At 34.2% G+C, this 20255-nt stretch overlaps 1 protein-coding gene across 1 annotated transcript in view; it reads right to left on the bottom strand.

The window, feature by feature from the left end:
- Positions 1–20255, bottom strand: part of LOC129024840 (ankyrin repeat domain-containing protein 36A-like) — a 71051-nt gene that overhangs the window by 32703 nt on the left and 18093 nt on the right. The window contains exons 4-15 of the mRNA XM_054472088.2: positions 20196–20224; positions 20029–20101; positions 18320–18348; positions 18154–18226; positions 16367–16397; positions 13468–13534; positions 10872–10932; positions 10274–10304; positions 8066–8132; positions 5452–5512; positions 4964–5031; positions 1458–1497 (exon numbers count right to left, since the gene is read on the bottom strand). Of these exons, the coding sequence (XP_054328063.1) occupies positions 1458–1497; positions 4964–5031; positions 5452–5512; positions 8066–8132; positions 10274–10304; positions 10872–10932; positions 13468–13534; positions 16367–16397; positions 18154–18226; positions 18320–18348; positions 20029–20101; positions 20196–20224 (630 nt within the window). The remainder of the gene's footprint in view (positions 1–1457; positions 1498–4963; positions 5032–5451; positions 5513–8065; positions 8133–10273; positions 10305–10871; positions 10933–13467; positions 13535–16366; positions 16398–18153; positions 18227–18319; positions 18349–20028; positions 20102–20195; positions 20225–20255) is intronic.

Genomic DNA, 20255 nt, shown 5'->3' with positions numbered 1-20255 from the left:
GCAAGTGGCACAATCTCGGCTCACAGCAACCTCTGCCGCCTGGGTTCAAGTGATTCTCCCACCTCAGGCTCCCTAGTAGTTGGGACACATGCCACCACGCCTGGCTAATTTTTTGTATGTTTAGTAGAGATGGCATTTCACCATGTTAGCCAGGATGGTCTCCATCTCCTGACCTCGTGATCCTCCCGCCTCAGCCTCCCAAAGTGCTGGGATTACAGCTGTGAGCCACTGCACCCGGCTTAATCATCTTTTACATATTAAAATCTTTGCCATGATTATGGACAGTTACACTTTTGGTACTCAAGAAATAAATTTCTCGTTTGTTTTTTTCTAAAGTCAGTTTGATATGCTATAGCATAGCAGCCTCTAAGATACTTTTATACAATGGCTATTTCATCAAAAACAGCATTGCTTTTAAAGAAAACCGCCAATGTTTTGACATCCAAGTGCATCACAGTTCACTAACAAACATGAATGAAGCACATATCATTGATGTGTAACCCCTACAGAGAGAAGAAATGAGTTCCTGTGGTTTCCTGTGGTTCTTCTACCCTCTGCTTCCAGTAAGCTCCAAAGCAGCAATAATTTAATCTTCTCTTTGAGTGGGAATATACTGAGTCTACATAAAGTGAGTTCCCTCAGGTTTCCTCATCAGAAACGTCCAAATTACCTAGCCAGCTGCTTTCTTAATTGACACCATCCCGCCTCACATTTTTTTTGTAAATCTGACGTCCATTTCTCAACAACGAATATTATATTTTGATCTACAAGTTTAAATGTTCACCAAAGTTTTAAGAAAAAATATGTTTAAATTAAATTATATTTACTATTAAAAATTAATAAATTATATTTATAATTTAAATAAAATTAGGCTTATAATTTAATGTAATTTAACAATTAATTTAATTTCAAATTTATTTTAAATTATATTTAAATTACTTATATTTATTTTCAAAAATTTTATTAAAGCATAGAAAATTATTCAGCTATATTCACTACCTCACCACCTTTTTTTTATTATTATTATTATTATTATACTTTATGTTTTATGGTACATGTGCGCAATGTGCAGGTAAGTTACATATGTATACATGTGCCATGCTGGTGCGCTGCACCCACTAACTTGTCATCTAGCATTAGGTATATCACCCAGTGCTATCCCTCCCCACTCCCCCCACCCCACAACAGTCCCCGAAGTGTGATGTTCCCCTTCCTGTGTCCATGTGATCTCATTGTTCAATTCCCACCTATGAGTGAGAATATGCGGTGTTTGGTTTTTTGTTCTTGTGATAGTTTACTGAGAATGATGATTTCCAATTTCATCCATGTCCCTACAAAGGACATGAACTCATCATTTTTTATGGCTGCATAGTATTTCATGGTGTATATGTGTACACAAAAAATAGCATTATCATTATTTGATTGCTCTCATGGAGCACTTTTTATAACACCAATACCATTTGCTGTTTGTCCAGTTGCTGGTAGTGCTTTTCCTTCCTATTTAAAAAAAAAAAAAAAAATCTTCAGAAAATGTTTTATTTACTACTCAATCAGTCAGTAATTCAAGAAATATTTTCTGTGTCTATAAATTCATAAGGTCTATCCTGGAAAATCTGATAATATGAATAAAATACTAATTTTATTTATTTATAAAGTGAAAAAAGAAATTTATAAAAACAAACAAAAGCAGAAAGACACAACTCATTATTTCTGCAATTCAAGTCAATAAAATACAGTGACAGCACAAAGGCAATAACAATTATTTCTACTTGGGAAGCTTCTGAGACACTGCAAATTTAGGGTTCTATTTTTAAAACAGACAAGTGAAGAGTAAGAGTGTGAAGTGTTTCTAGTGAGGGCAGCATGTGCAAAAAAATAAAGCATGAAACAGCATAGCCAATAAGAAATACCACAATAACGTGGTAAAACTTGGGGGACACAGACAGAGAAAGCGGGGTGGAGAGATAAAATGGGAGAAACAGGCCAAACCGCAAAATAAGCGTTATGCTATAATGTAAATGTTTCCTTCATGTAATGAGGATCCAGCCATAAGCAGATGAGTTAGATCAAAGTAAGCATGTTCAAGAAAGGTCACCCTGAAAGACATATATAGATAGATAAACATGGGGAGAAGAGAGAAACAAAAACGAACATTCCGAAAGTATAGGGCAGACAGTGTATTACAGTAATAAGATATGAGAAATGGTTAAAGGTAGAAAATACAAAATTTGGTGAGTCACTGGATTGGCAATGTGAGGGAAACCTGGAGTGCAGTTTTTCTGCTTCAATGTTTCATTCTACTTTCTTGGTGTTATTTAGTATAATTGGGAAGCCAGATGACAGAGTAGATTACAAAGAGGAAAGAATTTGGAAGGCAGTTTGAGACCCATCAAATTTGAGGCACAAAGGGGACTTAGAAGAAGAAGAAGAAGGGTAAATACATTTGGAGTAGAAATAGATGACCTTACTCAAAAAAACCATATGTTGTTGAGAAGGTCAACATTTGTAAAATATACTAAACTGATAGGATTCAATAATTTAAATCTATGAAGAACTCTGAAGTTTTGAAAATAAAAAGAAAACAAAACATGAGACTCAAAATTTCAATTATATATTTCTATACTGGATTAAAAGATATAAAATATATTTTCTTACTGTATGCAGATATTTATTTCTGGAATATTATGGTCATCTGCATTTTTGAACTTAATGAAAACAGTTATCTAAACCAGTAATTCAAGGTATCCTAAGAAAGCTCATTTTTAAAAAATCATGTTAAAAGTTTTTAACTTGTAGAAATGTTTATTCTATTATAGAATTATGAGGCATTTTAAGTACTACTAAAATATAAGAGAGAAACGTAAAACCTTATTTTAAAGTTCATATGGTTTTCTGATTCTCCTGTAAATGATATACTAATAGCTCTAATTGCCTACTTATGCCATAAAGATGATAGTTAAAAATCAGAGAAAGGATCAAGTAAAATAATCATATGACTATGCAAACTGAAGATTTACATGTCTTCAAATACACTATGCCTGTCAATCAGGACCCAATACTCACATGAAGAGAGAAGAAATTTATTTTAAAAATCAAGTCAAAAGGATTCCTGAGTTTTAGAGCTGAATAAATTTATGTGCAAGGTATAACAACTATAAATACTAAAGTTAATAATGCTTCCACAGAATAATACACGTAGATGAAATGCGTGTAATTAAGAATCAATAAATAATGCTTCCAACTGTAGGAGATAGTTTTAAAAGTAAAAAGTAATATTCCAGAGATAATTCTGCGTACTTTGTTGGCAATATTTCTTTCCTTATGATTCTATAAAAATAGGTACTTTGATTAGAAAACAATCATGAGTGTTAATTGCATTCATCACATGTGTGTTCTTAAGTACAGATGTTATCAGCACAAGGTAAGTCAGACTAGCTCCAGAAACAAGTAATAATTTATTTCTTTAAGAGGGTTCCAGGTTAAAAATATATTTTTTCTCATTCAATGAATATAAATTAAAAACCTCCTTTAAAATTAACCAGAAATGGCCGGGTGTGGTGGCTCACGCCTGTAATCCCACCACTTTGGGAGGCCGAGGCCGGCAGATCACGAGGTCAGGAGATCGAGACCATCCTGGCTAACACGGTGAAACCCCGTCTCTACTAAAAATACAAAAAAAACTTAGCCGGGGGTAATGGCGGGCGCCTATAGTTCCAGCTACTCGCGAGGCTGAGGCAGGAGAATGGCGTGAACCCGGAAGGTGGAGCTTGCAGTGAGCCGAGATCGCCCACTGCCCTCCAGCCTGGGCGACAGAGCGAGATTCCGTCTCAAAAAAAAAAAAAAATTAACCAGAAATTTTAATTTTTATTAATTTTTATTTTGTATTATTTAATTGCTTATTTATTTTCTCTCTTATTATCAAAAAAAGGCTAAAACAAATGCCAAAATTCTGTAAAAGTGAAATAAATTAGTTAAGCAACTTAGGAATATACCAAATATTACTTTAAAAACCTTTTAACAAGAGTCAAAAATTAATGATTCATTCAAAATCTGATATAGCCTAAAACAGATTTTACTTTGCATTATCTATGAACACAGCATTTACTAGATAAAATATAAGACATCACTTTACTGAAATTTAAGAAAGTGAGGATTAAATTTTCTTTCCATTTAGAATTTTTAAATTAATAAATAGTTGCATATATTTTCAGTGTACATGTGATGATTTGATCCATCTATGTAATCTAATGAGAGTAACAGAGATACACATTACCTTAAATATGTATGTTTTATTTAAACTAGAAATATTCAAGTTATTCTCTTCTGGCTATTTTTAAAGGTAAAACAGAATGTTAAATATAGTCACCCATAAATTTTCTTTCAATCCTTTATTAAAATCACCTGTAAGTCACTCAGAAGAATCTGAGCATTTTTTTAATTACTTGGCTTTCTTTTCTTAATCTGTATTTAAAATAATTCTATAATATGGAGACATTCTACTCTCATTTAAATTCACCATTTTTGAGGTGTTTTATACTAATCTTTGTCATCTTGACACTCCTATTCAACCTCTGTGTTCTTACTTCTTTCCCCTCCTCACCTTTGTATTTGTATTTGTGGAGCTGTTCTTTCAGGTTGCTTTCTACTTCTTTCCTTCCCTAATGGCAAACCTAAGAATCATTTACTCCCACCACCTTCTAGGAATCCTAGTCCCATGCATATATTTCCCTTGTTGTTACACTTCTTTTCTGTTATTATCTTGAGAACTTCCATTCCTTTATAGGATCCTTGTCATCATTATAAAGACAGGGAGATGGCAATGAATAAAGCATGGGAAAAATATTTTCCAAATAAAACAATTTACCCTCGTAAAATTAGAGATCATTAACAGATAAGAGTGAGTTGGTGAACAGGACTGGACTCTGATTATTCTATGTTGGCTTTGAACCACATCTTCATTTACCTTATCAACATTTTGGTCTTCAAACAAGGTTCCATTTTCTGTTTTTTCAATGCCACATGCAGCATCTACTACAGTAAAAACAAAGTCAGGAGTAGATGAAATGCGTGTAATTAAGAATCAATAAATAAGAACCAGGTGTGGGGACTCACAACTTTAATCCCAGCACTTTGGGAGGCCGACACAGGCAGATCGTATGACGTCAGGCATTCAAGACCAGCCTGGCCAACATGGTGAAACCCCATCTCTACTAAAAATAAAAAAATAGCCAGGTGTGGTGGTGCACACCTGTAATCCCAGCTACTCGGGAGGCTGAGGCAGGAGAATCACTTGAACCCAGGAGGTGGAAGTTGCAGTGAGCCAAGATCACACCACTGCACTCCAGCCTGGGCAACAGTGAGTAACACTTTGTCTACAAAAAATAAGAAAGAAAAAGAAAAAAAAAAGAAGCATCAGTAGATAATACAACAGTCAGGTTTCAAACGGCTTACAATTTTCTGCAGATTGTTGAGAAGTAGTCCTTCTGTTTGTAAAGTATGGTTCTGAAATATTCTAGAAGAAAGACACAATAGGTTTAAGAATAACATGCAGCAAGTTAAAATAATGATAATTGCCACCATTACTACATGACCTAACACAAAAAGGATAGACGTTGAAGTCACTCATATGTAGATTCAAACCTCAAGTCTGCCATTTACTTATCTACATATTCACATGGGGTGATGGTTATGATTGGTGATACAGATATTCCCAAATATTACTCCTTTCAACCCCAGTTGATTATTAGACAAATACTATGATATCCATTAGTTTCTTTTATTAACCACAACAAACTAGGACAAAAATTTACTCATATATAATTTAGAGTATTACTGAATAAAACTAACAAGAAAAAAAGTAAATTAATCACATTATTTTTCAAAATAGATATGCATGATATATATTTGTCTGAATTGCATTTTGTGGGAAAAAATCTGAGAATGTAGTTTTTAGTAGCACTATATTTAAATGGGTTGGCATCAGAAACAGTACAAGTTGCTTCCATTCTGTGTGTCAAAAGCTAAAAACAAATTATTGTATAACTTCAGCTCCTTCCAAAATAGACAGAACAAGGCAACCATCCACCTTATGGAGTAATGATTGATGAACGAAGTCCACACATAGCTACTAAATAGAAAGCTGAAACTAAGTATCCTGACAATAGAAACAGAGGTGAAATGAAAGAATAGACACTAAAGACATGTGGTCTGCAAGGAAAAAGTTAGACTGAGGTAAATCATTTTTAAACAAAGGGGAAGGAGGGAGAAACAAACAAAAAAAGAGACATGACCAGTCAATCAAATATGAGCTTAAAAGAAAAGCTTGTGTTCATAATATATGCCTAATAATACTGGTTAGCGTTTACTCGACAATTTGTTTTGTGTAAATACTTATGTAATAAAGAGTTTAATTTGTTTACCATAAAATAACACATCCCAAGAGTTAAACATGATCATTCACCTGAAAGCTGAAACATTCTTACTACAGAGACAGAGAGAGAGAGAGAGAGAGAAAAAGACAGGAAAAAAAAACAATAAAATTCCAGCAACTTAACACCTCGAGAAAGAATTTTTATTCAGAATTCAAAAGAGTAATGTATGTCCTGAAAAATATGTATTTAATAGAACATGGTTGGGGATTTAAAAATTTAAGAAAATTTAATATAAAATCCTAATCTAAGCTTCCAGTTGGAAGATATTAGAAAACACACTGTATCCACCTTTCCTATTTCCTTTCCATATTTTCCAATTTTCATTTTCTTCTATATGACATATTTTCTCAACATAACTCACCTCAAATTATACATTCTCAACACTAGAAGAAAAGATAAATTCAAAACATTCAAGATATTTAATAGATTTAATTATTAGATATCTTATGCATAATATGTTACCTGTAACATTCCATTAAAAAAAAAAAAGCCCATTTGCCTGTTTGCTGATTCACATTAAAAACTATTAAAATGTTTCTTACATGCAAGACCTTATTCTGGGTACTCCAGAATACATACAAATAGGTTTTCTAGTTTCAAGTGGCTCATAGTAATGCAGGAGCTTTACAATTATTTTTTCAATAACTTAGCACAAAAGCCTCTGACATTTAAAATTTAGAATGAGATACAAAGACCCTGAGTGGATTCTTTTTAATTACAATGCACAAACCTTGTGAAATTAAAATCTGACCTTAGGAAAATGAAGAGTCTCTGCTTATCAAACAGGTTGTTATTTTAAACAAAATGCATATTCTTCAATTAGATAAAGAGTTTAAAGTATACTCTTAATAAAAAAGACTTGGAAAACACAATGTAAACCCTCTCTAATACAGATTTGAGAACAGAATTTAAATTTCTAGTCTTCCACAACTTGTTTAAATTAGAGATAAGGTCTTGCTATATTGCCAAGGTTGGTCTTAAACTCCTGGGCTCAAGAAATTCTCCTGACTTGATCTCTTGAATAGGTGGGACTACACGGACATGATACCATGTCTAGTTAAATTTCCACAATTTCTAATATTATTTTACTCTAATTATATAGAGCCAAGAATAAAAATAAATAAATAGCTCTCTGCAAAAATACTGTATGATGTCAAAATAGGTGTACAAGAAATAAAAAGAAACTAGATGCTACGTGTAACAGGGTGATTCCATGATTCCCATAATAAGTCATCTGATGTAACAAAGATTCATTTAAACAGAGGTGTTATTAGTCATACTCATATGATATACAACTCAAAGTAAAAACACTTACTCAGATAAGCCTAGACCAAAATTTGTATCTCCTCTAGTGGGAAAGCGTTCCCAAACAACATTTTTCTGTCACTATGTATTTTCCACCAATTTTTTTTTCAGGTCACACCTCTCAAAGTATTTATCAACTATTTCTTATTTGCCAAAGTAAAAAAAAATTAAAATTAACCCCTCCTATTTCTTTAAAATGGTTATCTCTAATAAAATTTTTATACTAACATAAAACAATGATATGTAGACAACTGCTAAGTTTTAGAAGAAAATAATATAAAAAATGAGATTCAGAGTGAGAAAATTAATTTCACAAGAGAGTACTCTACCTCAGATTCCAAAGCAAACTCATCCTTTGTCACAGGCTGTGCAACCCTATCCAGTAAGTAAAGACACCTACAGAGCAAAAAGATACAACAAAAATGAGCACACTCATTTCTTAAAAGAAAATAAAAAGTGTCAGTCTATACATGCATGTCCCGTCCAAAAAAAATGGTAAAACAAAGTCTGAGGAAGGTCAGTTATCCTTATATTAAAGAATATTTCTGGTATAATTAAGATATGGCTTCCATTATAGAAAACATTTCAGTTACCTATTTCTGCTGCCACTTTTCCCAACCTGTGAAATATCCAATAAAGACCCACCCTTAAACCCGTAATGAATAGTGACAGATGATATAATGGCACAGCCAGACAATAATTTGTCCTTATAAATTATCTACCCTAAAGAGTAAACTGAAAATCCAATTGATATCTGACACAACTTTTGTTACTGAACTGGAGTAAACCTGATAACCTAAAACAGGTAGAAAAGGCACTGTCTCTTCTCCATTATCTATTTCTGATTCAAAGACTAGTCTGTGTCACCGGAAAATGGGAGTCTTGGATCCTCAGCATGTAAGCTAGATTGCCCACTGATTCTCTTTACTCTAGAACACTACAGGGAGTCCCCTGAAACCCTGCAAATGTTTCAAAGCTGAGTGTACCAAAGTCAAAGTGTAAACGTACTTTTGGAATATTCTTCACAGAAGGTTAAAACATTAAAAATTTTAAAATCCAATTATTGTCATTATATAGATCCTGCCTTATTCAGATCCACAAAAACCAACAAGCTTAAGAACCTTCATATACACTCAGATACTCAAGAGAGACTGCTGGAAAAGTCTCACTCCTGAGTACTTACAGCTTCATTTCATTCATCACTATCTAAATATCTTCCTTCCTATGGGCTCCCACTTTTGGATCCCTGTTCTGCAGGGATCCATGGCAATCTCCAATCTACATCTTCAAATTAGGCTGTCCCCTACAAATTCCATTCTTATCCACCTTCATTGGGTTCAACAGCTCATTCCATTCTCATCCTCTTCCACTGTGTTCACTAGAGCCACTCCCTCTTTCTAAAACTAAAATCACTCAGTGACAGAATGAAGTAAAAGAAGACTGGGTTTTGAATTAAGTAACCTGAGTGCAATTCTCATTTCTCTGATTTATTGTATCCAAATAATTTTCTCTCTTTGAGTTTCAGGTTCTCCACCTGAACGACCACTTGATCAGGATGTTAAGCAAGGATTCAAGTACTAGAGGTTATTTTGTTTAGTCTCTAGGATTTCTTAACATTCTGAAATTCTATGCATCTCTGATTTTGCCTATAGGAAAATGGGGAATACTTAGCTGCCTTAAATGAATACTATAATAGAAGATCATAAACCCTAAGAAAAGCAGAAGAGAAAGTAAAAAGAAATCAAGAAAATATTATTAAAATGTCACAAAAGGAAGAAAAAGAATCCAGAAAATAAGAAAAAGCTTCAGCGAACTAGGCAGGGTACTCACTTAAAGAGAACACCAAACTGGGTAGGCAGTAAGTAGAGAAATGAATTAGAAATATCCTTTTAATACATGCTAAATATAGTTAACATAACATGGACTATATTTAGATATTCTCCAAGCACAGTAAGATAATATTTTTCTAGGACTGGCCTGGTCTTGCTTATGAAAAACTTAGGGTCCTGTGGCCACATATAACTGATATCTTCCTTTAAAACATTGATGGTTAAAAAAAAAAGTAATATGGTTACTACTGCCATTTCAAAATATTTGGACAAATTTTTGAGTAGCCAGGCTTCTAAATAACACTCTAAAGAGAGTTAATATATAACAAAATGTGACTTTCTGAATTGATCTGATGTAAATCAGTACTGTGATCCCATTGCTGCATAGGTCTCTATCCATCTACGCTTAGGGGCAAAAGAAGTGATTAGAGAGCCAGGCTGGATGATGGTTTAATCATGGGTTGGCTACCTGTTACTGTGGAATCATGAGCCAATATTTCAACCTCTTTAAAGCAGAGTTGCCTAATTAATAAAAAAGCAATAATAGCACATATAGTTTGTAAAGCTCTGTAAAGATGACATGACATGATAAATGTTAAGCATGTAATATGGTGTCTAGCACAGAGTAGAACACTAAACAGATACTAGTTTCTATTCTCTCTATTCACTTAGTTAACATATCACTTTAAAAAATCTGTGAAATCATACCTGTCAAAACACTCTTCAACAGGAGGAAGCACTATTAAACAAAAAGTAAAATGCATTTTAAGTCAACAGTAGAAAACTACAGAATACTAAAAACATAAAAGAACACAGTGCTTTGTTCCTATAACCCCAGCTACTCAGAAGGCTGAGGCAGAAGTATCACTTGAGAACCCCAGGAGTTTGTGACCAGCCTGGGCAACATAGCAAGACTCTATCCTTATAAAAATAATAATAATAACAATCAACAAGGCCTGTTGTGGTGGGTCACGCCTGTAATCTTAGTAGTTTGAGAGGCCTAGGCAGGGGATCACTTGAGGTCAAAAGTTTGAGACCAGCCTGGACAACATGGTGAAACTCCGTCTCTACTAAAAATACAAAAATTAGCCAGGTGTGGTGGTGTGCACCTGTAATCCCAGCTACTCGGGAGGCTGAGGAAGGAGAATCACTTGAACCCAGGAGGTGGAAGCTGCAGTGAGCCAAGATCGCACCACTGCACTACAGCCTGGGCTGCAGACTAGTAAGACTGTGTTTCAAAAAGAAAAAAAGAAAAAGACATGAAGAATCAGCAAATAACACAATAGGCAGGCTTCAAATAGCTTACCATCTTCTATAGATTGTAGAGAAATAATCTTTCTCCTCGGGATGTATAGTTTTGAAATAATCTAGAAGAAAAACACAATAGGTTTAAGAATAACATGCAGCAAGTTAAAACAATGATAATACCCACCATTACTACATGATCTAACAGAAAAAGTATGGACGTTGAAGTCACTCATATGTAGATTCAAACCTCAAGTCTGCCATTTACTTATCTACATATTCTCATGGGGTGATGGTTATGACTGGTGTTACGGATATTTTCAAAATGTTACTCCTTTCAACCCTAGTTGATTATTATACAAATACTATGATATCCATTAGTTTCTTTTATTAACCACAACAAACTAGGACAAAAATTTACTCATATGTAATTTAGAGTATTACTGAATAAAACTAACAAGAAAAAAAGTAAATTAATCACATTATTTTTCAAAATAGGTATGTATGATATATATTTGTCTGAATTGCATTTTGTGGGAAAAAAATGTGAGAATGTAGTTTTTAGTAGCACTATATTTAAATGGGTTGGCATCAGAAACAATAAAAGTTGCTTCCATTCTGTGTGCCAAAAGCTAAAAACAAATTATTGTATAACTTCAGCTCCTTCCAAAAAAGACAGAACAAGGCAACCATCCACCTTATGGAGCAATGATTCATGAACGAAGTCCACACATAGCTACTAAATAGAAAGCTGAAACTAAGTATCCTGACAATAGAAACAGAGGTGAAATGAAAGAATAGACACTAAAGACATGTGGTCTGCAAGGAAAAAGTTAGACTGAGGTAAATCATTTTTAAACAAAGGGGAAGGGGGGAGAAACAAACAAAAAAAGAGACATGACCAGTCAATCTAATATGAGCTTAAAAGAAAAGCTTGTGTTCATAATATATGCCTAATAATACTGGTTAGCATTTACTCGACAGTTTGTTTTGTGTAAATACTTATGTAATAAAGAGTTTAATTTGTTTACTATAAAATAACACATCCCAAGAGTTAACCATGATCATTCATCTGAAAACTGACACATTCTTAGCACAAAGAGAGAGAGAGAGGAAAAGAAAAAACAATAAAGTTCCAGCAACTTAACACCTCGAGAAAGAATTTTTATTCAGAATTCAAAAGAGTAATGTATGTCCTGAAAAATATGTATTTAATAGAACATGGTTGGGGATTTAAAAATTTAAGAAAATTTAATATAAAATCCTAATCTAAGCTTCCAGTTGGAAGATATTAGAAAACACACTGTATCCACCTTTCCTATTTCCTTTCCATATTTTCCAATTTTCGTTTTCTTCTATATGACATATTTTCTCAACATAACTCACCTCAACTTATACATTCTCAACATTAGAAGAAAAGATAAATTCAAAACATTCAAGATATTTAATAGATTTAATTATTAGATATCTTATGCATATTATGTTACCTGTAACATTCCATTAAAGAAAAAAAAGCCCATTTGCCTGTTTGCTGATTCACATTAAAAACTATTAAAAGGTTTCTTACATGCAAGACCTTATTCTATGTATTCCAGGATACATACAAATAGGTTTTCTAGCTTCAAGTGGCTCATAGTAATGCAGGAGCTTTACAATTATTTTTTCAATAACTTAGCACAAAAGCCTCTGACATTTAAAATTTAGAATGAGATACAAAGACCCTGAGTGGATTCTTTTTAATTACAATGCACAAACCTTGTGAAACTAAAGTCTGACCATAGGAATATGAAGAGTCTCTGCTTATCAAACAGGTTGTTATTTTAAACAAAATGCATATTTTTCAAATAAATAAAGAGTTTAAAGTATACTCTTAATAAAAAAGACTTGGAAAACACAGTGTAAACCCTCTCTAATACAGATTTGAGAACAGAATTTAAATTTCTAGTCTTCTACAACTTGTTTAAATTAGAGATAAGGTCTTGCTATATTGCCAAGGTTGGTCTTAAACTCCTGGGCTCAAGAAATTCTCCTGGCTTGATCTCTTGAATAGGTGGGACTACACGGACATGATACCATGTCTAGTTAAATTTCCACAATTTCTAATATTATTTTAGTCTAACTATATAAAGCCAAGAATAAAAATAAATAAATAGCTCTCTGCAAAAATACTGTATGATGTCAAAATAGGTGTACAAGAAATAAAAAGAAACTAGATGCTACGTGTAACAGGGTGATTCCATGATTTCTATGATAAGTCAACTGATGTATTAAAGATTCATTTAAACAGAGGTATTATTAGTCATACTCATACGATATAAAACTCAAAGTAAAAACACTCAAATAGGCCTAGACCAAAATTTGTATCTCCTCTATTGTGGGAAAGCGTTCCCAAACATCATTTTTCTGTCACTATGTATTTTCCACCAATTTTTTTTTCCAATCACACCTCTCAAAGTATTTATCACCTATTTATTATTTGCCAAAGTAAAAAAAATTAAAATTAACCCCTCCTATTTCTTTAAAATGGTTATCTCCTATAAAAGTTTTAACACTAACATAAAACAATGATAGGTAGACAACTGCTAAGTTTTAGAAGAAAATAATATAAAAAATGAGATTCAGAGTGAGAAAATTAATTTCACAAGAGAGTACTCTACCTCAGATTCCAAATCAAACTCATCCTCTGTCACAGGCTGTGCAACAGTATCCGGTCTGTAGAGACTCCTATAGTACAAAAAGATACAACAAAAGTGAGCACGTTCATTTCTTAAAAGAAAACAAAAACCGTCAGTCTATGCATGCATGTTACCTCCAAAAAAATGGTAAAACAAAGTCTGAGGAAGGTCAGTTATCCTTATATTAAATAATATTTCTTGATATAATTAAGATATGGCTTCCGTTTTAGAAAACATTTCAGTTACCTATTTCTGCCTCCACCTCTCCCAACCTATAAAATATCCAATGCAGACTCACCCTTAAACCCATAACAAATAGTGACAGACAATATAATGGCACAGCCAGACAATAATTTGTCCTTATAAATTATCTACCCTAAAGGCTAAACTGAAAATCCAATTGATATCTGACACAACTTTTGTTACCGAACTGGAGTAAACCTGATAACCTAAAACAGGTAGAAAAGGCACTGTCTCTTCTCCATTATCTATTTCTGATTCAAAGACTAATCTGTGTCACCGGAAAATGGGAGTCTTGGATCTTCAGCATGTAAGCTACTTAAAGAGGGCCCATTGACTCTCTTCACCCTAGAACACTACAGGGAGCCCCCTGAAATACTGCAAATGTTTGAAAGCTGAGTGTACAAAAGTCAAAGTACAAATATATATGTTGTTATGTTGTTATTGGGAATATTCTTCAAAGAAGATTAAAACATTAAAAATTTTAAAATCCAATTATTGTCATTATATAGATCCTGCCTTATTCAGATCCACAAAAACCAGCAAGCTTAAGAACCAAGCTCAGATACCCAAGCTCAGATACCCAAGAGAGAGATACCCAGCAAGCTCAGATACCCAGCAAGCTCAGATACCCAACAGAGAGACTGCTGGAAAAGTCTCCCTCCTAAGTACTTAAAGCTCCATTTCATTCATCACTATCTAAATATCTTCCTTCCTATGGGCTCCCATTTCTGAATCCCTCTTCTCCAGGGTATTCCATGGCAATCTCCAATTTACATCTTCAGCCTAGGAAAGCCCAGATTCCTCAAAAGATGGACTAACATAATTGAGAGTAGGAGCTCTCTATTCCTCTGCTTCTGGAAAGTAAGTAAGTCTCAGTCATCCACCCCAAGCATACGCATGTTACCAACTACCCAAATGAAGCTTCATTTCTGATTTGCCAGCCAATCCTACATTTGTCCTACCCTATGTGTACATGAGAGAATTCAGAAAAGAGTCACAAAAAAAGAGACGTCCATCCTGGGTCACAGATCTAAGTACTTAAGCAATCTCCAGCTCCCTAGTTCTTGAGGGATTCTAAACCCTCTGTAAGCTGGGATGGAAGATGATACCACATTCCTATCTGCTCTGGAGACTCTTTCCAGTGGCTCAAATTCTTTTAACATTTTTCAATAAAACCTTGAAATTTGTCAGTTCCTCCAGTTAAACAAACAAAAAGGCAGCAACCTCTTCAGAACTCCTTGAACACCATATTCTAATATGCCTTTCTTGATAACTCCCAACATCCTGTGTTTTCAATTCCCTTATCTTTATCAAATTGTAATAAGCCAGATATTCAGATTTTTTCCTAAAACCCTCATTTCTATCCAACTAAGTCTTTGTTTCTCTTCAAATTTGGCTGTCCCCTGCAAATTCCATTCTTATCCACTTTCATTGGGTTCAACAGCTCATTCCATTCTCATCCTCTTCCACTGTGTTCACTAAAGCCACTCCCTTTTTCTAAAACTAAAATCACTCAATGACAGAATGATGTAAAAGAAGACTGGGTTTTGAACTAAGAAACCTGAGTGCAATTCTCATTTCTCTGATTTACTGTATCCAAATAATTTTCTCTCTTTGAGTTTCAGGTTCTCCACCTGAACAACCACTTGATCAGGATGTTAAGCAAGGATTCAAGTACTAGAGGATATTTTGTTTAGTCTCTAGGATTTCTTAACATTCTGAAATTCTACGCACCTCTGATTTTGTCTATAGGAAAATAGGGAATATTTAGCTGCCATACATGAAAACTATAATAGAAGATCTTAAACCCTAAGAAAAGCAGTGGAGAAAGTGAAAAGAAATCAAGAAAATATCAAAATGTCATAGAAGGAAAAAAGAAGAATCCAGAAAATAAGAAAAAGCTTCAGCGAATGAGGCAGGGTACTCACTTAAACAGAAAACCTAACTGGGTGGCAGTAAGTAGAGAAATGAATTAGAAATATCCTTTTAATATATGCTAAATATAGTTAACATAACATGGACTATATTTGGATATTCTCCAAGCACAGTAAGATAATATTTTTCTAGGACTGGCCTGGTCTTGCTTATGAAAAACTTGGGGTCCTGTGGCCACAGGTAACTGATATCTGCCTTTAAAATTTTGACGGTTTAAAAAAAAAAAGTAATATGGTTACCACTGCCATTTCCAAAATATTTGGACAAACTTTTGGAGTAGCCAGGTTTCTAAGGAACACTCTAAAGAGAGTTAATACATAACAAAATGTGACTTTCTGAATTGATCTGATTTAAACCAGTACCGTGATCGCATTGCTGCATAGGTCTGTATCCATCTATGCTTAAGGGCAAAAGAAATGATTAGAGAGCCAGGCAGGATGATGGTCAAATCATGGGTTGGCTACCTGTTTACTGTGGAATCACGAGCCAATATTTCAACCTCTTTAAAGCAGAGTTGCCTAATTAGTAAAAAAGCAATAATAGCACAAATAGTTTGTAAAGCTGTGTGGAGATGACATGACATGATAAATGTTAAACATGTAATATGGTGTCTAGCACAGAGTAGAACACTAAACAGTACTAGTTTCTATTCTCTCTATTCACTAAGTTAACATATCACTTTAAAAAATCTGTGAAATCATACCTGTTTAAACACTGTTCAACAGCACGAAGCACTATTAAACAAAAAGTAAAATGCATTTTAAATCAACAATAGGAACCTATGGAATATTAAAAACATAAAAGAGCACAGTGGCTTGTTCCTATAATCTCAGCTACTCAAAAGGCTGAGGTAGAAGTATCACTTGAGAAGCCCAGGCATTTCACACCAGCTTGGGCAACACAGAAACACTCTATCTTTATTTTTTAAAAGTTAAAAAAATTTTTAAAAAATCATGTAGGCAGGGCTCGGTGGGTCACGCCTGTAATCCCAGCTCACTTGAGGTCAGGAGTTCGAGACCAACCTGGCCAACATGGTGAAAGCCAGTCTCTACTAAAAATACAAAAATTACCAGGTTGGTGGTGCATACCTGTAATCTCAGCTACTCAGGAGACTGAGACAGGAGAATCACATGAACCCAGAAGGTGAAAGTTGAGGTGAGCCAGGATCGCGCATGTCTTTCATACAACACATCAGAAGGATTTAAACCATTATACTACAAATATTCATCATGGTCTTTGACTTGCCTGATAATTGAGCAGGTACACAATGACAATTACACTTTAGATGAATGTACACTTCAAAGCTCCTCAGTGGAAGTGTCCCGAATTGGTCAGCTTGGATATATGTTTGGTGAATCCCATTATATGATATTCATTATTTTTCATACCCATGTGGTATAATAATGAGCCTACACTTTTGTATTTTCTGGTTTAGCCTTCAGAAAGTTTTGTCAGTCACTCATGGCAATGAGGTATAATATTCAAACCTAATCAAAATGTATTTAAAATTATCAAATTTGATATACTTACACAAAATAAAGTTGCTACAAGCATTAGATATTAATAAGGTTGTCCATTTGGAAATCACTCCAATATTCATTAAAAATAAGTATTTTAGGAGTCAATTAAAGAATTTAACATTATTTTTGTTTCTAAAATAGTCTGGTTTGAAGGATCATGTTATTCTCTAAAGTATTTTCATTAAATTGCTATTTTATTCAAAAGTTAGCTCTCTGAACAACAAAGCCAATGTATACATACTTACATTTATCTCATTTGACTAACTGATAACAACAAAACATATACCTCTGATGTCCAATAATAACAAAGAGGGGTAACCGGTGACTGCGGTTTATCACAATTCTAGCACTCTATCCTGCTTCCAGTAGTTCCTGGAGCAGCCAAAATCAAATCTTCTCCTATGCAAACATTCTAAATGCATCTGAAGTAAGTTTCCTCAGGTTTCCTCATCAGAAACCCTAAAATTAAATAAATAACTTCTTTTCCCTTCTTCCTGCCTCACAATCCCTCTTCCCTGAGGAAAATAATTACTACATCAGTGGTCTCATTACTTCTCATTCTATAATGTTTATGGCTTATTATGATCACTTCTTCCCTCTGGTTTTAGCAATATGATCTGGCGCCTATAATTTCTAGTACTTCATCTTGTTCTCTTTCCCCTCTTGATGGAAACATGCTGTAGAATTAAAGCAAAATTATGCTGTCCCCTGAGCCCATTACATCTTGAACTGCTCTCCGATGGCTCTTCTTCCCAATTTCAATGTAGAGAAGTCTATAGTCTTACTACTTAGATCATGGCCAAAAATCAGCAGAATCACCGTCACTCAAGAACTTATTACAAATGCAGAATCTCAGGCCCGCTGAATCAGAAGGCGCAGCTTCAGTGAGCCCCCTGCTGATTTATTCGGGGAAGGGAAGTTCTCCTCTATCTTGAGTGTACATGACATTAAATGTGTATTGCAAAATTACCTGTCCCAGATTTTTGTTCATCTTTTATTTCTGTGGCTATGTACGAAACAGAATCTTTCTTGTCACTTGTATCCTGAATGGGATTTCAAACAAAATAATCAATACATACAGTATATTTCATAGGCTGTACAGTTAATAATTCAAAATATGAATGAGAGTGTAATACCTTCAAGGCTGGTTGTTTCTGAGAAGACACTGAAAACCAAAAGGGATACATAATCACTCATATGTAAATATGATAAAGTTATCCATACATTCATTCAGTGTTAGCATCAAGCTGTATCCTCCTGCCTGAATTAGCGTAGGCTTTGATGTTTTCTACTTTGTGTATTGGGACAGGAACATGACAGAATTACACTGTAGAAAACAGAAGTATAGTCTTCACGAAACAAACACTTTCAATTTCATATGTGATATTATTCTTCACATGTCTATTACTACAATAAAACAGTATCTATGTCAACGTGGATATGCCGAATGATGAGGTCAAATGTGATCTAAAATCAGAGGAGCAACTCATACACTTGGGAATCAATGTCGAAGCAGGTGATTAATGCTCCTGCATGTTTTTCATGTAAGACATCAGAAGGATTTATATCATTATACTACAAACATTTATCATGCTCTTAAACTTGCCTGACAATTGAGCAGGTACACAATGACAGTGGCACTTTAGTTGAATGTACACTTCCCAAGTGCTCTGTGGAAGTGTTCCGAATTGATCAGCTTAAATATATGTTTGGTGAATCCTAGTATATAATATTCTTTATTTCTCACACACCTGTGGTGTCATAATGTGCCTACATTTCTTGTATCCTCTAGTTTAGCCTTCAGAAAGTTTCTTCATCCACTCATGGCAAGAAGGTATAATATATAAACCTCATCAAAAAGTATAATAAACCATCAAATTTGGCATACTTACACAAAATAAAGTTACTAAAAGCATTAGATATGAATAAGCTTTTCCATTTGGAAATTGCTCTGATATTCATTGAAAATGACCACTTTAGGAGTCAATTAATGAATTCAACATTATTTTTGTTTCTAAAATAGTCTGGTTTGAAGGATCATGTTATTCTCTAAAGCATTTTCATTAAATTGCTATTTTATCCAAAAGTTAGTTCCTTGAAAAACAAAGCCAATGTATGCATATTCATGATAATCCTATTTGAATAGCTAATACCAACAAAACAAATATCTCTGATGCCCAATAGTAACAAAGAGGGGTAATGAGTCACTGTGGGTCATCACAATTCTAGCACTCTTTCCTGCTTCCAGTAGTTCCTGGAGCAGCCAAAATCTAATCTTCTTTTATGCAAATATTCCAAATGCATCTGAAGTGAGTCCCACCAGGTTTCTGCAGCAGAAACTCCAAAATTACATAAATAACATCTTTTCCCTCCTTCTTGCCTCACAATCCCTCTTCCTTGATAAATAATTACCACATCAGAGGTCTCCTTAGTTCTCTTTCTACATTGTTTATGGGTTATTCCAATCACTTCTTCCTTGTGGTTTTAACAATATGATCTGATGCCTATAATTTTTATTACTTAATCTCTTTCTCCTTCCCTTTATGATGGAAACATGCTGTAGAATTAAAGCAAGACTATGCTGTCCCTTAGCCTGTTATATCTTGCACTGCTCTCCAATCGTTCTTGCCAATTTCACTGTGGGGAAGAATATAATCTTACTACTCAGATCACGGCCAAGGACCAGTAGCATCTGCATCACCTGAGAACTTATTACAAATGCAGAATCTCAGGCCTGCTGAATCAGAATGTGCAGATTCAATGAGCCCCCTGCAATTTATTCAGGGAAGGGAAGATCTCTTCTATCCTGAGTGAACATGACATTAAATGTGTATTGCAAAATTACCTGTCTCATATTTTTCTCCATCCTTTATTTCTGTGGCTATATTCAAAACAGAATCTTTCTTGTCACTTGTAGCCTGAATAGGATTTGAAACAAAATAATCAATACATAAAGTATATTTCACAGACTATATAGTTAATAGTTCAAAACAGAAATGAATGTGCAATTACCTTCAAGGCCAGTTGTTTCTGAGCAGACACTGAAAAGCAAAAGGGATACATAATCAACCA

Source organism: Pongo pygmaeus, chromosome 12, assembly GCF_028885625.2.
Source record: "Pongo pygmaeus isolate AG05252 chromosome 12, NHGRI_mPonPyg2-v2.0_pri, whole genome shotgun sequence".
NCBI lineage: Eukaryota > Metazoa > Chordata > Mammalia > Primates > Hominidae > Pongo > Pongo pygmaeus.
The sequence above is the reverse complement of the archived record's forward strand: the minus strand, read 5'-3'. Positions and strand labels throughout refer to the sequence as shown.